Source organism: Streptopelia decaocto, assembly GCF_964273445.1.
Source record: "Streptopelia decaocto genome assembly, chromosome: 1".
In the NCBI taxonomy this organism is placed as follows: domain Eukaryota; kingdom Metazoa; phylum Chordata; class Aves; order Columbiformes; family Columbidae; genus Streptopelia; species Streptopelia decaocto.
In genome coordinates, this window is record NC_138663.1 from 117,034,874 (window position 1) to 117,056,027 (window position 21,154).

Consider the following 21,154-nt stretch of genomic DNA (forward strand, 5'->3'; position numbering starts at 1 on the left):
TAAGTTATCATGCATTTATTTATTATCTGACTTATAATACACTGCTAAAATAGAACAATTTATCTTTCTGCCTGGGCATTTCTTTTAAATGTGGTTCTTTCAGTGCCTTGGTGATGGTCTTCCAGAGGATGGCTGAGGCTGCCTGAATTTTGAAAGACCCACAACAGAATCAGCAAAGGTATAAATGTTATATTCGTGATGCTGAAGGTTCTTGTAGGTAGAATTATCGAATTCTTCTGGAGCAGGCTCAGCAGCTGCTGGGGTCTCTGTGAAAACAAACAGTAACTGGTGATTATAAGGATGCCACACCAGAGGGCAATATTCTTAATTACTGAGTCAGCCTTCATATACTGCTAGATCCCTCATCCAGCCAACATTAATTAAAAAAAAAAAAAAAAGCAGCTATAATGCAAGGTTAGGTTTACTAAGTTCTGCTGGTACCTTGTCAGGTCCTAAAGCAGCACATTAGTATGCAGTAGGGGAACAGGAATCAGTACAAGTCATCTAATGTATCACAGGTTTTAAAATCCAAACTACCACCTAATTCTGGGGGTGGATAGGGCAGAACATTTCATTTCTATTTTGAAGACATATTCCTGTCTTATTCACAGTTGCCTTGGTTTTCACTGCAGCCAGAACAGTAGGTGACATTCTTAGCAAGCCAGGAGAGGCAAAGAAGCAGTACAGATGATATATCTTCATGTCAGACCATGATATACAGCTATTAGAACTACTTTACAAATTGATTTTTTTTTTCCATGGGGAGAACTGATGGAATTATTGAGTTGTCCACAGTTTAATTTCAAATGTGGTTATACTCAACAGTAACATATCAAGAGCCTTGATGTAAATTTCCTTTCTTCTAAATATAATCTAAACTTTGTATCAGCTCTTCTTACTAAAAGAATAACCTAATAAAATTATTCAGAGCTCCCTACTCCACATTAAAGCCAACATTAATTCGTACACTTTTAGAATATTATGCAAATTCAGGCAGTACCATTTACATAAAAGGCTCCTGCTACAGGCTGATTTTACAACCAAGGAAATTGCAAGAAATAAAAACTTTACTCCCAATATTAATTTATTATCATATACCCGGAGTTTTAATAATAAGACAGACATAAGCATAATCTAGTGAAAAGCTTCATCATATAAATGCAAATGTCGTGTTTTAGGTTAGATTGTATTAAGCTTCTTTTTGTAATACAACCGTCTACAATAAAAATACAAGAACTCAAGCAACTGAACACCAGAATTTCCCTTTATTATGACATAATTATTGCAATGTAATGTTATCAGTTCAAGAGCATGTATCCATAACGTTTAGCAAGACTTGCTTATAAAGCACAATGCATTAAGCCGTGGTTTCAGCAAAACAACACACACAGCTATGAAAGGAAATATCCCTGTGCCTACTGCTCAGTTCCCACTGAGACAGTGCATAGGAGATAACACTACAGATAGGAAAGCCAGATGATGCAGTCTTTGCTACAAATAGCCTGAAGAACAGGCAAGCATAGGCAAGTGTACATTCAACCTGCAAGAGACAGTTGTTCTGAATTAAAAGACAGATGCTCAGGAAGAAAAGCAGATGGAATCTCATTTTTCCTGCCTAAATACACTGTACTTGGCTTCTCAAAGGAAAAAAATTATCCCCAAGTTCATCCTCCCCATACTTCAGCCTTCACCCTTCTCTCTTAAAGAACAAGCATTTCACAGGATGTTCTTCCAAAATGAATCAGAGGTATATTTCTGAGTCACCGTGCTACTATTTTGCTATTTACTCAGCAGTTATAGTCAGCAGTTTTTGCTGACTGCTTAGCATGCCTTCTCCACAAAGTAGATGACATCACCTTAACATCCAGGTTTGTAATGGGAAAAATCACTTTTACATCTTCAGTGCACCTGCTGCAGTTTGCAGATGAGCAACAGAACACAGGAACAAGACAGAAATACAGGTTACAGAAGGTATCATTAACTGTGAACATTAAACATGTAAAAGTAGTATCTGCTCTCAAACAAGGCCTCAAAAGAAAGAGAGAACAAAATGCACCTGGACATACCAGTGATGCCCTTGAACATGGTGCAGCCAGGCTTGACTCTGCTACCCCCTGGCACACAAAGACATTATACCAGCAGTAAAAGGGTATGAACTTGCCTGTACTAACCCCCACCTTTCCTACAGCCACTGCAGCAGAGTCCTCTAACACATACCCAACAGCAATTTTCCCACTGTCATAGCCTTAACCACCTTCCCAGAATCAGAGAAGCTCAACAGCAGAAGTGCCATCTTCAGCTAAGCCAGGTCCTACCCACAAGGGGTTTGCTGGTGTGGTTATGATGGTGATGGGTCTGAGGCACAGTGGTATTATCGCCCCCATCAATACAGATCTGCAGGAAAAGTTTGTGTCGTGAGCTTAACTTTATCCTGAGTAGAGGAGGCTACTTCATAGATCTTCAGTGTGTCATAATCCTTACCTTGAATCAGAACATTTTAAGACCAACTCATCCCTCTCATACTTGAAGTTAACTGAACTCATTTTTTGAGTCTTCCTATCATCTTCAATGCGGAAAAAAAATAATATTTAGGCATCTAGAGCTCCACTGTGGGTGAATGGAGAGAAAAGCATCATCTATCAATAAATACAGATAGCCTTTTTTTTTTTTTTCCTAAAGCAAGCTTCTGCTGATGACTATTAAGGAGGAACAAGCAAATGAAAATGTCACTTACAAACAGTGCTGCATTTTAGCATTTCAGTTGCAGTCAGGTAAGAACGTAACCTTAGCTGCCAACTCTTAAAGCAGATCAAATTATGATCCAACTAAGCCCTTAAAACAGAAGGCAGTACTGTATCCTGGAAACCAATGTACAAAAGCAATTATATGTCACTCAACCTGGTTAGACACTTCACAGAATCACAGAATGGTTGAGGTTAGAAGACACCTCTGGAGGTCATCTGGTTGAACCTCAAATACTCAAGCAGTGTCAACTACAGGACGCTTCCCACGATCGCGTCCACACAGCTTCTGAGTGTTTCAATGGATGGAGACTCTACCACCTCTCCAGGCAACCTGTGTCAAATCTCCATCACTCTCACAGTGAAGTGTTTCTCGATGTTCAGGAAAAACCCTGCGTTTCAGTTTGTACCCACTGCCTCTTGTCCTGTCACTGGGTACCACTGGAAAGAGTCTTATCTCTGTTGTTTTGGAACTCTCCCTTCAGGTATTTACATACATTGATAATATTCCCTGAAGCCTTCTCTTCTCTGGACTGAAAAGTCCCAGCTCTCTTAGACTTTCCTCACAGGAAAGATACTCCAGTCCCTTCATCATCTTTGTGGCCCCTTACTCAACCCTCTCCAGTAGCTCCATGTCTCTCTTGTACTGGGGAGCCCAGAACTGAAGACAGCACTCCAGATGCATCTCATCAGGGAAGGAACATCTCCCTCAGCCTGCTCGCAACACTCCTAGTGCAGCCCAGGATACCACTGGTGGTCTTTGCCACAAGGGCACATTGCTGGTTCACGTTCAACTTGCTGTTCACCTGGACCCCAAGGGCCTTTCCTGCAAGGATATCACCTGAAGGATGATATCCAAGCAGCTTTACAATTATGCTGCTTTTACTTCCAAACAGGCAAGTTCTTGAATTCAAAGCAGCAACCAGAAGTGGTGCCTTAAGGATGGTATGCTGCCTAAGTTGAAAGGCAAGAATGGTAAGCCACCACAGATGAGGACAGAGGGGCATTTGCTACTGAAATACTCAGAATGAGATCAGTAGGGAAGTTAACAGGACTGGCAGTAAATAAGAGTACATTAGATATGGAAGTGTAGCTAGAGAGATGATTATATGAAGCACAATGTGATTTTCCTAAAACATATCACTGTTTCCTCCCCAACTCAGTATAAAAACTGGGTTATAAGATCAACTCTGTGCTACTTCAACATGACTCACAGCCTACCAATCTCAGAATCAATACCTGTTTCTAATTCCTTTCACACCATAACTGGAAACTGAGTGTTACCAAGCGCTTATAACAATTAAGTAAGGAACAAGAATTTATGTTCCAGAAAGTGACTGCTACGCAGTCAACTTCAGTATAAACATCAGAGAATCATGAACAGAAAAGATTTCAAAACCCTTTAAAAAAAGTTAAACCCTAGCCCAGATGAATCAAGACAGTTCAAACAATTTAAAGTTGTACCCTCTATTGTGCTTCTTTCTCCAGTCTGGACTCCTGCTTCCTGAATGGTCTCCTCCTTTGCTGTTGTGCCCATCACCAACATCGTGCTTGGAGAAGTCTCTTCTTCTAGTTTATGAGCAGTTACTTCTTCTGATTCCTGTGCCTTCTTCACCTTTTTTTCTCCTCCTCTGGATACAAGTTTTTGTTTTTTGTCTTTCTGAATCACTGATGAAGCTTTCAGCTGAATAGCTGCTACTTGGGTTCCAATGGACATTTTATCCAAATAATCAGATTTATGAGTGACACTACTCAGGTCTTGGCTTTCAACCATGTCTGGTTCTAAGACCAGCTTCTGCTGACTTGCCTTTTTTGGTGTCGATTTTACTTTGGGGTCTCTTGCTTCTGATTTTGAAGTTTCATGGCTGACTGCTGTTTTAGAAAATGTGACCTGCTTGGTAGGAGACACATCAGTTTCTGTTTTACGCGGCTTCTTCTTAGTTATATATTCTTTGTGGGATTTCTGGGACAAGTTCTCTTTTGCTACCATAGATGCCTTTACTGCTATGTTTTCAGAAAAGATGGAATCTCGCCTAGGAAACTCAACTTTGGTTTTAATGGCAACTTCTGAACGACCATTTTCTTCCTCAGAATCTGAGCTAGAATCTGAATCTGAGCTAGAAGACGATGAAGTTTCTTCCTCAACTAACTCTTTCCTCAGGCCTCCTTCTGTTGCAGCTGTAGTGAGATTTTCCTCCTCGACAGAAGAAACAACTACTCGCTGAGGAAATGCAACCACAGTTTTTCTTGACATGAACATCCTCATGTCTTCAGCAGAAGGTTTTGAAGCTTCCTTGAGGTTAGGACTAGATATGCTTTCACCTTTGTTTGCAGATACTAAGAGAGAGCTAGAGGACAACATTTTAGGAAATTCAGCTGGTGCCTTGATGGCTAGCAGCTTGGTGCTTCCCTGTGGTTCCACTACATCTAGGAAATGGCATAAAGAGGATTATCATCATTATATCCAACACTGCTGTTAGTTAGTGATCTTAGTAATAAAATCTAACTTTCTGAGATAATATGGTACAAAAAGCAAACTGAAAGAAGTTATTATAGTAAATACGGGCATTGTGAAACAGAAAGTTTTAAGACATTTTAAGAAACTGGAGTTCTAGGTAGCACTTAACAGTTTTTGCTGCTGCAATCCTGAAACTCATGAGATAATGCCTTTTGCTCCTTGCTTGGCCAGACTCCTTGCAAAAGTTGTTTTTCTCTGCGCTTGAATTCTGCATCACTAAAAATGGTTTACAGACATCTTTCTATCTCAGATGAACATTAAGATAGCTTGCTAGCCGAGCTCTTCAAATATGCTGCAACAAAGATAATATTTGTCTATGAACAAGCCAGCGAAGCAGAAGACACAGTAAACAGACATAACTAATGCAAGAGGCTGGCTATTGCTATCTCTAAGGCAGCAGAGAGGGAGGACTCCTAAGAGACAAAGTAGCAGAGTAAGAGATACCTCAGGCCATACATGAAAAGTATGTGTCTATGTGACCTACCAACTGAACTGTCTAACACAGTTTAGCATTACCTTATCTCCTCCAGTCTTCACTGTCTCCACTTCCTATTTTTGGTTTGAGACTTCTTTGCAAAAAAAGTGTTAAAAGATCTCCTAATGCTTCATGTTAGCCTGCCTTTACTTCTTCTCCCCCCATGGATACTTTCATTAAGCTAAATTTTTCAGCAAGGAGCGAAGAGAAAGCCGCAACCTTCAGGTTCTTTCAGAAAGCACCAAATACCCCTTGGATGCTTGTGCCAATGATATCTTCAAGAAGCTGATCAACAGTGAATGCTGTTGTGGTTACAGAAAACAGGAGGACAAGGAGGACTGGAAGCACATTAAGAAGATACATTCCCAGTGAAATTTGCTACAGCAAAGCCAACTCCATTATGAGTTGCACTACTTCCAACCAGCAGTGTAATTCAACAGATTTCCACTCTACTGTGCAGATTTATCTGCACAGTTTGGAAACCCAGATCTACTTTACAAGAACATAAATTAGATGCAGTTTTCCCCCTTGATAATATTTTATGGTAATACTTTGTATGATCCAAGGAGTTACTATAATTAGTTATGAATAGAAGTAAGTCTTTAGCAATGTCCAAATGAAAACATCACAGAAGAGGTAGATACATAAAAAGCAAGGTATTTAAGAAAAAGATTCAGAATTTTTAATGTAAGTACAAATGAAAAAAATATCATTTCAATATACAGATAATGCTTTTGAATAATTTCTGACACATACTTCTCTCTGCCAGAAGGTGCAGCGTGGGGAGGGAGAGCAGGGGGAAGCAGAAGGATGAGCAGCCACCTCTGAAAGAAGCCTGACTCTCTGCACAGATTGATACAGCCAAATGGCAGCCTGTAGAAAGTAACCTGTGAGGAAACCTCACTCAGGGTTGAAAAGTTCTTCAAAGAAGTGTACAGGAAGGTCAAACTAACACAAGAATGACCAAAGGGATTACAGACAAGTGAAAGCTGAGCTACTGTTGAAGAAGTATTAATGCGAGGACATCATAAGAAACCAAGAAGGCAGGTAACATCCAACTTGACCATTTACAGTAGGTGTTACTGGAAAAATACTTTAAACAGTAATATTTGAATATATGAAAAGGTATGTGTTTCAGCTTTTAATCATAAAGCCTAATACAAGTAGTACAAACACTTTAATTACGGTACTTCAAACTTTGTACCACTTAATCTGTATTTGCATCATTTTGCCAAAAAGAACAACACATCCAAATCAGTAACAAGAATATTATTGCCAGATGCATTCTTACTGATGCTTGTAACATCAGTACCATTATTGGAACGTGTTTAAAACATGTCTGTGCTCCAAAAGGTAGCATGCAGAAATTACATGTCTATTCCCCATCATCGACTTCATAGGTAAGATGACCTTTTTATCAAAGCAAAGAAAATTCGCATACCCTGTTCCAGCTAAAATCTGAAAAAGACAGCTGCATCCTACATACCTTACCTAACCTTAACCATTTACAGGGGAAGCAGCTGACTGAAAGAGGTGGCCTAATAAGTCTCCTGACACCTTCTGAAATCAGAGCTGCAGGACAATGAATCCAGAAAATGATGCTGAAGTACATCTCAAACACACTTAAAATTATGCGTAAAAAATAATTAAAAGTGATTTGTTGTTCAATCAAGCTTGCAGAAAAGGCTTTCTTAAAGGAACAACAAGCTTTTAATTGTCTTGGCATTTAAGAAGTTACCATTAGAAGCCAGAACTACTCTTTCAGTGATCTTTTCCACAGCCGTCAACAAGTCTGATCGCTCCTACACATGGTCCCATGGAGCTTTGCTGCTTAAGCATCTGTATCTCTAATCCGGGATGGGAATCCTACTCAGTGAATGAGTAAGGCCCTTTTTACAAACAGCATTTTGCACAAAATATCCCCTGTATTCATGTTTTGACTTTGGTCAGGGCCAGAATCGGTTCAAATACTTCCAACTGTCAAATGCACTGCAGCATCTAAACCCAGGTCCATGTACCACCTTGTTTGAAAACCTACGGGGCATTATAACTAAATTTAACACAGCAGGGCTGTGGTAGTTTTTTTGCAGCTTCTCAACACTGTTGTGTGGAGTAGATATTTGGATCTTGCAAGTCTGTCTTTCTACAAAATGGGATGCTTTTTGACCCTCATAATCCAAACATTTCAAAAGGTAAGGGGGAACATCTGAAGTTCAAAACCAGATTTTGCACCTCATTAAAAAAGTAACTTGCTACATTAATTTACATCAAATTTCAGGCAACTTGCAAAGCTGCTTTATATTGAGACAAATGTAATGATAGCTCTCCTTAAGCCTGGTCAAGCATCACACCGGCTAATACTCAGGTGAAGGTAAACAGGAAAGAAGCATCAACCCTATAGCATGGCCTACGACTATAAACTACGAAGACCCATTCCTACCAGATTTTAGGGTTTTTTTTTCTTATTACACAGTAGGTTTGAACAGAAATCTCTGTCTACATGATGAACTTCAACTTTCTTGGCTTGCATACCAGCTGTTCAGAGATGTGGCCTTGAGCACTGCTAAGGTGTTCTTGCCTACTTAAAGACAACGGGAGAGACCTTAACTGCAGATGGGCACTCCCTAGTCCAACAGGCAGATAAACTTTCACGGTCTGGGCATCACCACAGGGCACAGAAACCTCCAGAGGCTCTAGGGGAGGATGCTTAGCTACCTTGCTGCCTGAGCACCAGAAAAGGGGGCCGTCCTGTCTGAAACACCCGTTAACGTTTATTTACACCCCACGACGAAACAAACGTCTTACTTCTTGCCGGCGGTGCCGTCCCGGAGCCCACGGGTCTGGTGCAGAGCGCGGCCGACGGAGCCGTCCCTCGCAGCCCCCGGGCCTCCAGCCGCAACACCTGCAAGGCAGCGTGTAATAAAAAGTGAACAGAACGGGACAAAAGTGACGCAGGGAACCCCGAGGGGAATCCATGCCCGCCTCCCATACTCCTGCGGAGCACAACACGCATGCGCACTTTCACCCCCGGGCCCGTTGCGCAGGTGCCCGCCGCCTCGCCTTGGGCGAGGCGGCGGGCACCTGCGCAACGGGCCCGGGGGAAAAGGAGGTGACCGGTGCCCTCGGGAGGACCCGAGCAACCGCGCGGGGGAAACGTGCGGCCCAGAGGAGCTCCTGCCAGCCCCTTACCTTGCGGGTGGCCGCCCGGCCGCAGCCGAGCACCGAGGAAGCCGCCATCTTGACGTGAGCCCAAGGCGGTGCCGCCCGGAGATGGGGGCGGCCCCGGGACCTCCCGGTGGGTGGGGCCTAAGCGGCAAGGCTCCGCCCCTTTCAGGAAGCCGGGGCAGGTGTGTGTGTTTCGGGCACTCCTGTGAGCCAGCAGTGTGCCCAGGTGGCCGAGGGGGCCAACAGCATCCTGGCTTGTGTCAGGAATAATGTGGCCAGCAGAACAAGGGCAGTGATCGTCACCCTGTACTCAGCACTGGTGAGGCTGCACCTAGAATTCTGTGTTCGGTTTTGAGCCCCTCACTACGGGAAAGACATTGAGGTGCTGGAGAGAGTTCAGAGGAGGCAACAAAGCTGGTGAGGGGTCTGGAGCACAAGTTTGATGAGGAGCGGCTGAGGGAACTGGGGCTGTTTGGTCTGGAGAAAATGAGGCTGAGGGGAGACCTGATCGCTGTCTACAACTGCCTGAGAGGAGGTTGTAGCATGGAGGGTGTTGGTCTCTTCTCCTGGGTAACAAGTGGTAGGACAAGAGGAAATGGCCTCAAGTTGTACCAGAGAAGGTTTAGATTGGACATTACAGAATCACAGAATGTTAGGGATTAGAAGGGACCTCAAAAGATCACCTAGTCCAATCCCCCTGCCGGAGCGGGAGCACCTAGATGAGGTTACACAGGAAGGCGTCCAGGTGGGTTTTGAATGTCTCCAGAGTAGGAGACTCCACAACCCCCCTGGGCAGCCTGTTCCAGTGTTCTGGCACCCTCACTGTGAAGAAGTTTCCTCTCCCATTCAAGTGGAAACTCCTGTGTTCTAGTTTGAACCCATTACCCCTTGTCCTATCATTGGTCGTCACTGAGAAGAGTCTGGCTCCATCCTCCTGACACTCACCCTTTATATATTTGTAAACGTTAATGAGGTCCCCCCTCAATCTCCTCCAGGCTAAAGATAACCAGCTCCTTCAGCCTTTCCTCATAAGGGAGAAATTTCTTCATGGGAAGGCTTGTTAGGCACTGGAACAGGCTGCCCAGGGAAGTGGTGGAGTCACCATCCCTGGACGTGTTTAAAAGACACGTAGAAGAGGTTCTTAGGGACATGGTTTAGTGCCGGTGTTTGTTAACGGTTGGACTTCAGGATCTCTTCCAACCAACATGACCCTACTACAGGTCGCCCCCAGGGCCCCCCAACGCCCGCTGCGCAGGCGTGGTACGGGCCCTACGTCATTGTTTCCTGGAGCTGACGTCTATACCCTGCGCCGGTCGTGGCGCGCACGTGGCGCCGTTGACGCATGGAGGGTGGTGCGGGCAGCGGGGGCCGCAGCCCCGGTCCCCGGCCGGCGCTGGCGCTCCGTGGGGCGCTGATGGCCGCCGGCGGCGGCAGCCGGTTCCTGGCGGCGCGGTACAGGGAGCTCGGGTCAGTGCGGGGTGCGGCCCGGCTAGCGGGGTCGCAGATCCGAGCGGCAGAGGCCGCCCCGCTGCCGGGGGCTGTACCAGGGTGGGAGGTCACCGCAGGTCCCCTGGGCCTCCTGCCGGGCAGCCGGGGGCGGTGGTGGGGGCTTGCGGGAGGCTCTGCCAGTGCCTGCCTTTCGGGGGGCGGGGGGGGCTCTGCGTGGCCCAGCGCAGGCCTTCAGCGGCTCCGTGTGTGCGTTTACCCGTTACTGAATGTCACTTTAAAGCTTTTAGCCTCAACGGTTTTGTGGCACGATTATGCAGTACGAAGTGCACATCGCTGGTATATGAACAGCATGGTAAATGCTAGTGACAAATATGTTAATTCTGACAGAAATGAAATATCATGATTATTTTGTCAACAGATTTTATTTTATTTTATTTTATTTTATTTTATTTTATTTTATTTTATTTTATTTTATTTTATTTTATTTTATTTTATTTTATTTATTTTTTTGCATGTGTTCACAGTTCAAGGTTTTAAGCTTCTACCACATCTGTAGCACTTTGGGAGCCCGTTTTGCACGGGTGGTTCCTTGAGATAGGGGTCTGTTGCACAAATAACTGCAAAATAATGGCGTGTTACAAAAGAGTTGTCACTCTTCATAGTTAAGCTCATGGCTGTTCTAGTTCCGGGGCTTTAATGTGTTGTTTTTATACTTGCAGTGATGATAGTCTCTTCGTGTACGATTGCATCAATGCGGAAAAGAAGACCTTAGGAAATAAAGGGTGAGAAAATTTGCTTAGGCAGTCTGCTCTTTTCCTAGATGGTGCATCTTCTCCTGAGGTTAAGTGGCAGTGAAAATAATAAAAGAAAGTCATGGGATGACTCGTTGGTCAGGTGATGGCCAGGTTGCTTTTGCTAATCTTGATGTCTTTATATGTATGTATTCTTTTGTTTCTGTTTCATCCCAGAGGGGAGTCTGTATGCCTTTTTCTACTTTAGAAAAACATCCGTAGCATAATCAATTATTCTGTATGGCTCTTCTCAGTCAAGACATTTACGGAAAAATGTTGCATTTTTTTATTAGCCCATCTAAGACAGTTAGGAAAAAAAAAAGCAAACTAAACACAAACCAGTTACATAACTTCTCCTTCAGGTCTATTCTGTATGTCATGAGATTTCAAAACCCGAAAAAGTCTTTTTCTTAGTTCACTCACTGGGTATTGTTTTACCTGGAGCAAATGTAACTGTTTTCCTCTAAATTTGTATCAAGATCTGCTAGCACATACCCTAACTTTTCTTTTTTTTTTTTTTTTAAGCAGGTTTTGATACATGTGTAGACCTTACATTAGTTTCCTTTTTCTTTGCACTAATGTTCAAGTTGGCTCAACATTTTAAGCACAAATAACACGTTCAGTGTTGCACTTTGTTGTTCCCCTTCTCTCTATTAGGCAGGATGGAAAACAGACAGATAAAGGAAGTGATGACATCCTAGCTTTTGCCCTCTCCCCATCAGGAGATTATTTTGCCTTGACAGATGACAGCAAACGTCTGATTCTGTTCCGTACGACGCCTTCCTGGGAATGTGTTAGCATCAGGTAAGGAAGCAGGATGGTGCATGTGACTTTGTTCTAGAGTTACGGCTGATTAGAGTTATAAAACGGTAGTACTTGGGATGTTGCTATTTGTTATCACTAAGCTGCTTCTTTTTTTTTTTTTTTTAATTTAACCTTTTACTTGCTCAAACAAACTTAACGTTCAAGGGAATTCAAAGATATTTGTCAAGAAGTGGTGCGTGGTGTGCTCCACACCAAGAATGGGAATGCAGGTGTTTATATTATTGGCCAAGGAAAGGAATAATCTCGTTTCTTATTCCAAAATACAACATTTGCATCTTTAAAAACTAAAACTTTACCCAACTCTTAGTGAACATGTAAGGTTGGGCCTTTAAGAATGATATTGAGCAGTTTAGTGAGTGCACTGTCTATTTCTGTTGATTTGGAGGAGGTGATGTTTTGGGGAGTTTGTGGACTCTCTTAAAAGCATATCTGTAGAGATACTACCAACTGTTTCCCTTGTGTAGTACAGTCCTCTTGAGAAAACAATCTGTAGCTGTCCACCAGAGGTCCTCCGGTTACAAGTTTGCTGCTGCTGCTTGTGACAATTGTCTATGAAAAAGGGGACCATCAGGGAGTTCTGAGGAAGTACCTGAGTGTGTGACATCTGTGCTTCTGTTGGTCTCTGACAAATGTGAGGCCCTGATTGCAAAAGGAAGAGGAATCTCTGTCAGCTTGGCTGTGTGTGTAAGGTACATGATGGAACTTTGGTGGCTTAACCAATGTTGTAGTTTGTAAGTTATCGCCAGCAAAATGAGAAATGGCAAATTCTGCTCATTCTGCATTCCGTCTTCCCTGCTGCCCTGCCCTGTATGTCTTGCCCCTGATATGGCATTGGATAATTGTTTGATATTTCAATTTTCTGCTAAAAGATCAACTGGGACGCAGCTGTTTTTTGGGGGGAACGTCACTACTTCCTATTATGAAACTCGGAATACAGGCAGAGGGGTCTCTGAATGAAAAAAAGAATGCCAAAGTTGAGCTATGTATCTTGCATTGGTGTTTCACTTGGTGCTGGATTTTGTGGTTAGCTCATTTCAGACAAGGGAAACTTTTGAATCTTTGTATTTAAGATCAAAATCAGTACAATGAACTTGGAGCAAGACTCTTGTGTTGGCAAGGTAACCTGTTTTGAAACTGTGCTGCCTGAGCCTTCATTGTGTTCGTAGGCATTCTTGTCGTATATGTTTTCCCATTGTTACGGTGTTCCCTTAAACAGTCACTAAAACATCTTGGAATTTCTGTCTTCTTACTTAAAGTACAATATATTGTTCTTACCTAGGCAAGATGCTCAGTTGAGAAAGTACCTAAGCAAAATGCAGCCTTAAAGGTCTCTCCTTTTTTTTTTCTCCCAGCCCCCAGGTGTTTGCTATTACATAGTTCAGTCATTGAATAGGTCTCAAAAGTGCTATTTCAGCCTCATACCTTCCCTTAACATTATTCTCATTGCTGCCATTTCAAGAATGTTGCATCTGAGAGCTTTTCTCTTCATTGGTTTAACTGGGTCTGAATCCAGACTTAGTGAAGCTGCCATCCAGAGCTGTTCAGACTGCCATTTTTCTTTCAGGTCTGTGAACAGGAGATGTACTTCCCTGATTATTACAGCTGCAGATGATAAGATTCTGGTTGCAGACAAGTCTGGTGATCTCTATTCTTACTCAATAACAGAACCCCAAGCAGATGGAAAACTTGAGCTGGGTCACTTATCTCTGCTCTTGGATGTGGTAAGTTAGTGTGCAAACCTACGTTCCTGCTTGTGTTTGAGTCTTGCGTTGTTGCTCTTGTCACCGATTTGGGAGGTCTTTTTTTATATAAATGGAGTACGTGGTCTTAAATTCTTCTTATTGGGTTTGTGTCCACAGAGTTTGGTAAGGAAGCAAGCTTACCACAGGATTATCTATTCTGGGAGCGTGTGTGTGTTCAAAAAGTCTTAATGTTACAGTCACAGAAGACTTGGTGATAGAATGTATACGGGAATTTATCCAGTCTGTCATGTCAGTTGAGCTCTTCAATGTGATAAGTTTCTTTCTTTGTAAGATGCAGTCAGACTTCTGCCTGTACTGTTGAAGCTCAGCGGCTTTCACTGGGCTCAGTAGTCAGTGTTGTTTGTCTTAGCGAGAAAGTTGCTGTCATAAAGACTTACGCTTCCATTGTTGGTGGAAAAGTGTGGTTTAATGTTTGTACCTGCCATTCAGAGTCAGGAGAAAAAGTTTACTGCTTAACTTATTTTCCCCTGGTTAGGGAGAATTGCGTAAAAACAAGCATTAAACTACTGGGCATTAAAATGCTCCCTTTACCAACAGGCACTGAGTCCTGATGACCGGTATATCCTAACTGCAGACAGAGATGAGAAGATCAGAGTCAGCTTGGCAAAGACTCCTTATTGTATTGTATCCTACTGTCTGGGACACGAAGAGTAAGTTTGTTGTGTGCACAAGTTACTGTGTGCAGTTCTTCACTGTGACTCATTGGATAAATTATCATCTCCTCAAATCACGTTAAACAACAGCTAGGTCTGTGTTAGAATCAGAGAATACTTTGGGTTGGAAGGGACATTTAAAGCTCATCTAGTCTAACCTCTCTGCAATGATCAGAGATGTTTTCAACTAGATCAGGTTGCTCAGAGCCTTGTAATTAGCTTGATGTGGAGAATCTCTTTGTTTATTATAAGGTTCTATTTGAAATCGGTGTTTTCTATTTGTGTGTTGAAAGACCAGAGTCTCATGCAAGAGAGTTCAACTTTTCACTACTTTCCCATTAGGTTTGTGAGCAAAATACTTGTAATACCCAACTATCCTGATCTGCTGTTGTCAGCTTCTGGGGTATGTATTGCAATTTCTTAAAAAAAATGTATTTTTTTCTTGAAAATTTAGGATTTAAAACCACTTTTTTTCCATGTGTTTCTCCTAAATTCCTTGGCATACTTCAAATAAACTCTCATGGTTTTCAACATACCCCCTCTCTCTCTTCTTTCCCCCGTTTCTCAGCTTTCTGTTCAGTGTTAAGCCATTCTATTGCTAGATAGTACAAGCCATTTACTGTGTCTATAGCAAGACTAGCTTCTTATTAAGATCTTTGGAATGGAGAAATTGCAAAGACCTCAGGTGTTCTTCATCATTAACTCTTGTTTTGGAGCACAGACAAACTTTAATCATTGGACTATTTAAACAACTTTGAAGCAAATGGATATTACGTCAGCCTGCCATAATAACGAGTGTCTTGAGAATTAACAGCCTTAGGTTCACAGATTTTTTTTTTTTAGAGCTTTTAAGATGAGAAAACTGATCCTTATTCACCTTCCCACTTGCTTTTCCCCTGTGAGACTTGTTCTGAATTACATCCTTGTCTGTATGTCCTCATAATACAGCCAGTGCATGTTGTATAGAGATTGCAGTACAATGCTGCTCAGTGCTTAGATGAGGACTGAAGGAGTGTTCCCTCCTTTCCCTCCCCCCAGCCCTTTTCTTAAGTTAATGGGATTCTGCCAGACCTGTACAGAGTGAGTAGATGGAGTCAGCGTAAAGAAAGGAAACTATATTCTTTGTTTCCCAGACTACCAAAGCTGCATAGGAAACAAATAATGTTTTCTGTGAAGATGTGAAAATTGTAGTAATTCTTAGCATTTGGTTTCAGCTGATGCTCTTGTTTCCCCAAGGCTCTTGTCTCTTGTTCCTCTTATTCTTTAAGCAATTCTAGCATTAGTGCTGTGTGTGGCTGTATTTAATTTTTAGCAAATGCTCTTTGATGACTCTCTTTTTCCAGAGAGGTGTTTAGCTTCTCTCCGGGAGGTTACTAAATCAAATGACAATTTGGGTGATAACAAGAGTGGGGGTGGAGAAAGGCAACCTGAAAGAATTGCCATTAAAATGCTGAGCACATGGATTACTGTGCTGTTTGAGACAGACTTGAAATGCACTTCTCCAACTACCAAATTTCCACTTCAAAAGGAGAATTAAAATTAGCATGATTTAATAATTTAGGATGGAGGAGAAAAATATGTTAATGCTTTATCTGCAATTTGAGGTCTCAACTAAGTGACTATTTAGCAACTTCTGTGAGAAGCTCCTCAGGGAAATTGGATTTAGCTGATGGCCATGAGTCGTCTCTCTTTGCCTGAGGTGCTGTTAATAGTAGCACTTGTTTCTGCTTCCATCTGTCCAGGACTCGACTCTGAGGCTTTGGAAGTACAAAAGTGGAGAAGAAGTGCACTGCTGTCATCTGAGTAGTATCTGTGGGCCAGAGACTACCAAAACTGACCAGGTACATCAATATATGTTAGTGCTTTTGCTATCCCTCTGACCCTCGTGACTCCAAAACACGTTGTTTGCATTTTGTTAGGGGTGCTTCCCTTATCTCAGCAGGTTTGGAAGTTATGTGAGACCTGGAAACTGTTGAAATACTTTGGGATTTTGGGAAGGGAAGAAAGTCTGTGGAATCCATTCCCGTGTGCAGTTCTAGAAAGTGCCAAACAGTGACCAAAAGAAGCTCTTTGTGATTCTTCCTGAATAGAAGTTCAGCATGCTGGACAAAGCCTTCACTTGAATTTTTTCCAAAAACACAGGTGCCTTTGTCTCTTAGCCAGAAAACATCTCATAACACTGGAAAGATCTAAAAAATTACCCATTTTTAAAAAACTTAAAATTTCAAGTGTTAAAGTTGCAATTTATCTGAGCAAAAAGAAGCTTTGTAACATGCAGGTGATCTCCTGTGCCCCAGACTGTAGCCATGAGTACCGTAATGTGGTGAGAAGGGAGCACCACAAGGTTGATTCTCTATTCCTCAGGGTTAATGCTGCGCTGCTGCTTGTGCTCTCTAACATCTTAATCTTTGCCAGTATTAGGAGATTCTTGGTATGAATTGGTCCTGTGAGGGAGACGGGCTCCTGCGCCCAACCCTAGCCCTGCAGGGTGGGTGACAAGCTGGGCAGCCGCAGGGCACTTAGGCTTTTAGAGTAGCTAAGCGAGCTGTCTGCACCTTCTGGTGTTTCTTTCTGGTGATGCCATCTCTTGTCTTGCAGATCCTGACAGCTTTTAATTTCATAAAGCGTGAGGTGAGAAGAGCAGGATAACTTCCTCCTCTTCATTGCCATCAGTGTTCTGTTTTGGCTGTAGCAGCTCAGGTAGCATAGGAAAGCCAGAAAGCGTTCCTGCACAACCCGAATTTCAGGTTATTGAGTTTACCCTGTTGCCCCTCTGGAAGTTTCAGGCTCACTGTGCTAATTTCCGTGACCTTGAATTCTCAAATGATTTATCTTTGCAAGTGAAGCTTTCCCAACAAGTTCCCAAAGGACCCCGGATTTATTTTTGCTGCCTTTTCCCTCCCAGCACAGCTGAGGTTAAGACTTATTATTAGATAAGTCTCCATTCAGTTTTGTTTCCTGGAGCGTGAGGTTGAGACAGTTTGATGTGCAACTTTCCAGTCTAAAGCTTTTGTCTTTACTGCTGCTTCAGTGTTTTGTGGAAAACGTCATATTAAAGCTATTTCTTTACATTTGTCAATGTCACAGGGGTGTTCTGATCTTTTCCAAGGCGTGTCCATGTGCAGGCAACAAGTGGCTTTTCAGCCTCTTGTTATGTTCCAATGTGCCAGTGTGTCACAATCTTATCTAATAAGCACTTCACAAATGACTAGGATGCTAGTCTTCCAGTATTCAAAGGGTGGCTACAAAGAAGACTCCCCGTTTACAAGGAGTCACATGGAAAATATGAGGGCTAATGGGTACAAGTTGTTCCTGGGGAAATTCCAGTTGGACACAAGAGGGAAGTTTTCTATGATTAAAACAATCAGCCATTGGAATAATCTGCCCAGGGAAGTTGTGCATTCCCCAACATTGGACACTTTTAAGATTCAGCTGGGCAGGGTGCTGGGCCATCTTGTCTAGGCTGTGCTTTTGCCAAGAAAGGTTGGACCAGATGATCCTTGTGGTCCCTTCCATCCTGGTGTTCTGTAGTTCTATGATCTGTAACCAATCACCTGCAACAGTATTGCCCTGGGGAGTCAAAACACTGGGCTTGTTCCTTTGGGTTGTTCTGAAGCTGGACAGTGTACAAAATTAAGATGTAGGAGTCCTATGTGAAAACTGCATACCCTAGGAGCTCTCCTTAACTTGAAGCCTGTACATCAGTGGTGTCTTACGTACATGTTTGGGGTGCTACTGCGATTTGGGATGCTGATCCGATGTGAGCAGTGGTTCTGATGGTACTTGATCTCTGGTTTTATTCTTCTTGTCAAGTGAATTGGCATATGACCTGTTAGCAGTGAAACAGCACTCATTCTTGTTCCTGCTGTGCAGATTAGCAAGCTTCTAATGTGTTGGGTCATTAAGGAGTTGTCCATTTTACCACCCACCATGCTGAGTGTGTTTTTTGTGTGAATATCTAAAAACTCATCTCTCTCTGAAGACCACAGCTGTCTCCCAGTTGTTAGGTGACTGGGAAGCCTGTAGCCGTGCACAGCTCTTGAGGCAAATCCACCGCGGAATTTGTATTCAGGCTGAAATTGAATTGAAAAGTTCTGTCTTTCCTCCATTGTGTTTTGTTGTGGTTTTGGTTAGTTGAAGTGTGTTGTGCAGTCAGGAGCCATTCCTGGGGATCTCTGAGATTCTTTGCTGTCCGTGTAGGCCTGGCCTGATCTTGTTAGTGAGGTTCCCAGTTACTGAACTGGAGCACAACCCATGGAAGGACCAAGCTCCTAGGGACAGACGTGACAACTCAAGGTTTTTTTCTGTACAGAAGACATCAGCAAGTTGTTCTTTGTGTTGGAGTAATAACATGCAACTTTCTATCTGTACGTAAGCCCAGGAAGGCAACCACTTGCATCAGAGCATTCAAAGCTGAGATACTAGACATCTTGGTTTTGTCCTAGAGTTCCTGTTGCAGGAATTCAGGGTAGTATCTGTATTGGCAATTTAACCTCCTTCTGAACTTTTATGTATACTTTAAAAAACACCTGTGCCGGAGACTTCTCATACACATTCAGAAGATATCTGGTTCATTTCAGCTTGAGTTTAGTGCTCGAAATCTTTGCAGTAGCTATTACTGTTTTTTTTTTGTTGTGGTTTGTTTTTGTTTTGTTTTCTTTTTCCACAAATAAAAAACCAAATGTATCATATTAGGCGACAAGCCCATCTAGTTGGTATCCTCTTACAGTCTGGGTGCAGCAGGATTTGAGTGAGGAAGGGAGAATTAAGATTGAGGCAAACCTACAGAACTACTTCAGCAGATATAGCCTTCAGAAAATAAGTGGCTCTGGGATTTTCACAGTGAAACTGTTTTATCTTTGTGTTCAAAAATAGCAAATTAGAGTGTTTTGTTGAAACAACATAGTTTCATAGCCATCGAATCCATGTCTGCAGTAATGTTGCAAGGCCTTTCTTTTGGAGGGAAGAATGGTTTTATTTTAAAATACTTTGCCTTCTGGCTTTATTGGATCATTAAGGACTAGTAAGCAACCAGCTGTGAAGTGGGGAATCTTATTAATTTTAAAAATGCTACTTGTTGCTCAGACAGGCTCAGCATTTAGTAAGATAGCTTGCATGTAAATTAACAGTGCTTGATTCCACACTGAATCCTAACTCCGTTGCTTACAAACAAGTTTATTAAAAAATAATCTTAAACTATATAATAAACCTTGGATGTAGCACTGGATAAACTAATAAATGTTAGAGGAAAAAAACTTGTTGCTTCAAGTAGGAACTTCTGTCCACTGCCATGTGTTTCTCCTAATGGTGATCTTGGAAACCTCAGGCTGGCCCGTTCCTTGAATCTGTGCAATTCTGCTTTCTGCCCACTCTTACAGGCATTTTAAAATCTGCCTTCAGTGACACTAAATTTGCATGATGCTTGAGGGGCACAGAAGACTTGGTTTCTTCCAGAACTTGTGCATACTTGAACAGTGATCAGGCAGTGTCCCAGTGATTACAGACAGATAAATGACAGAATTAAACCTTAATGCGGTGCATTGCCACCTTTGTGCTGTATTGCTACACAGCTGTCAATATGTACTTTTTTCAGAACAATTACTGTCTTGGTGGCCAGCAGGATCAAAGGGGAAAAGAGACGTGTGTTTTGCTGGCATCGTAGTGCTAGAAATGCCAGAGATGGTGTCTGGTGGTAATATTTAGTTGTGCTGTGTATCCAGGTGTATCAAAGATCATCTTCACAATCTAGTGTGATATTTATAGTCTGAATTTAAGAGAACAGTCTCTTGAGTCAGTGCTTTGTAGATTGTAACTAGTGCACTGTCTGCAAGTGACTCTGGCAGCCAAAGATCAGGTGGAGGTATAAGTGCTTTTTCTTTCATGTTCTCTTTCATTTTTACCATTGATAACCACTGTGAATGCGCTGAAGCTTGAAATGCAACTTGAAGCACAATGATAATGGAATCATCAGTAATGGTGGGTCATGTGCACACATAAATGTGGCCTTATTTTGCTTGGCAGATGACGAATATGTGTCTGTTTGGGGAATGTAGGAGTGTTTCTGAGCAGTGTAGGATTGGTTTCAGCTGTTTGGTTGCAGATCCTCAGCTCGTTTTCCCACCAGAATGGGAGTAATTCTCTAATTTTGTAGTGCTATACAAATATTTTTCCTGCTTTGGAGCTTTCACCTCATCTGATCCTCTTGACAGAAGAAGCTTGTTTAAAGTCCAGAACATGAATTGCACAACTCTACCCTGGTGCTCCAGTACATTAATTTTTTATAGGGTCACCTCTTCTCACAGATGACATCAAAAGTTAATTTTAAGGCGTTGGCAGGCTGATAACAGTGTCATATAAATACTGAATAAGTTCAGAGAGTGTCAAGTGAACATCTGTTTATTACAGACTGCTCTTGTAGCTCTTTAAGTTAACTGATTTCATAGCCTTGTCCTTGAACAAGATACTGCTCTGGGGCTTGCACTCACCTGGCTTGCATTCACCTACCCACACATGGAAAGGAACGAGCTTGCAAAGAAGTTGCATTTTCTTGTCTCTGTCCAGCTGCGCATAACACTTGGTTCAAATGAAAAAAGCCTCCTCCTCCCTCCCCGCAGTGAGGGTCGGGGAGAGCTGCTGCATAGTTCAAGTTCACAGAACCCTTTGTCTCTCTGACAGAGCACTCAGCTGTGTAGGTGGGCACTTTCCATCACTGTTCTTGCCCAGCATGTTTTGTCATGAGACAGGCAGAGCTTTGTTATTAGAAATAAATATCGC

General features: G+C 42.5%; 2 protein-coding genes across 3 annotated transcripts in view; one reads left to right on the top strand and one right to left on the bottom strand.

The window, feature by feature from the left end:
* NDUFV3 (NADH:ubiquinone oxidoreductase subunit V3) lies at window positions 1–9,047 on the bottom strand. Its single transcript, XM_082042949.1, has 4 exons — window positions 8,924–9,047; window positions 8,540–8,636; window positions 4,206–5,168; window positions 1–266 (listed from the first exon to the last, which is right to left on the bottom strand). The coding sequence occupies exons 1-4, from the start codon at window positions 8,969–8,971 to the stop codon at window positions 100–102; spliced, it is 1,275 nt and encodes a 424-aa protein (XP_081899075.1). The 5' UTR covers window positions 8,972–9,047; the 3' UTR covers window positions 1–99.
* Window positions 8,990–21,154, top strand: part of WDR4 (WDR4 tRNA N7-guanosine methyltransferase non-catalytic subunit) — a 21,025-nt gene continuing 8,860 nt past the window's right edge. Inside the window, exons 1-7 of one of the 2 annotated variants that reach the window (XM_082042951.1) lie at window positions 8,990–9,081; window positions 11,068–11,130; window positions 11,797–11,943; window positions 13,529–13,685; window positions 14,265–14,377; window positions 14,723–14,783; window positions 16,123–16,221. In XM_082042951.1, coding sequence (XP_081899077.1) covers window positions 9,005–9,081; window positions 11,068–11,130; window positions 11,797–11,943; window positions 13,529–13,685; window positions 14,265–14,377; window positions 14,723–14,783; window positions 16,123–16,221 — 717 coding nt within the window. In that variant the 5' untranslated portion in view covers window positions 8,990–9,004. Of the gene's footprint in view, window positions 9,082–10,195; window positions 10,367–11,067; window positions 11,131–11,796; window positions 11,944–13,528; window positions 13,686–14,264; window positions 14,378–14,722; window positions 14,784–16,122; window positions 16,222–21,154 lie in introns of those variants that run through there. The other variant, XM_082042950.1, reaches the window with a different exon arrangement.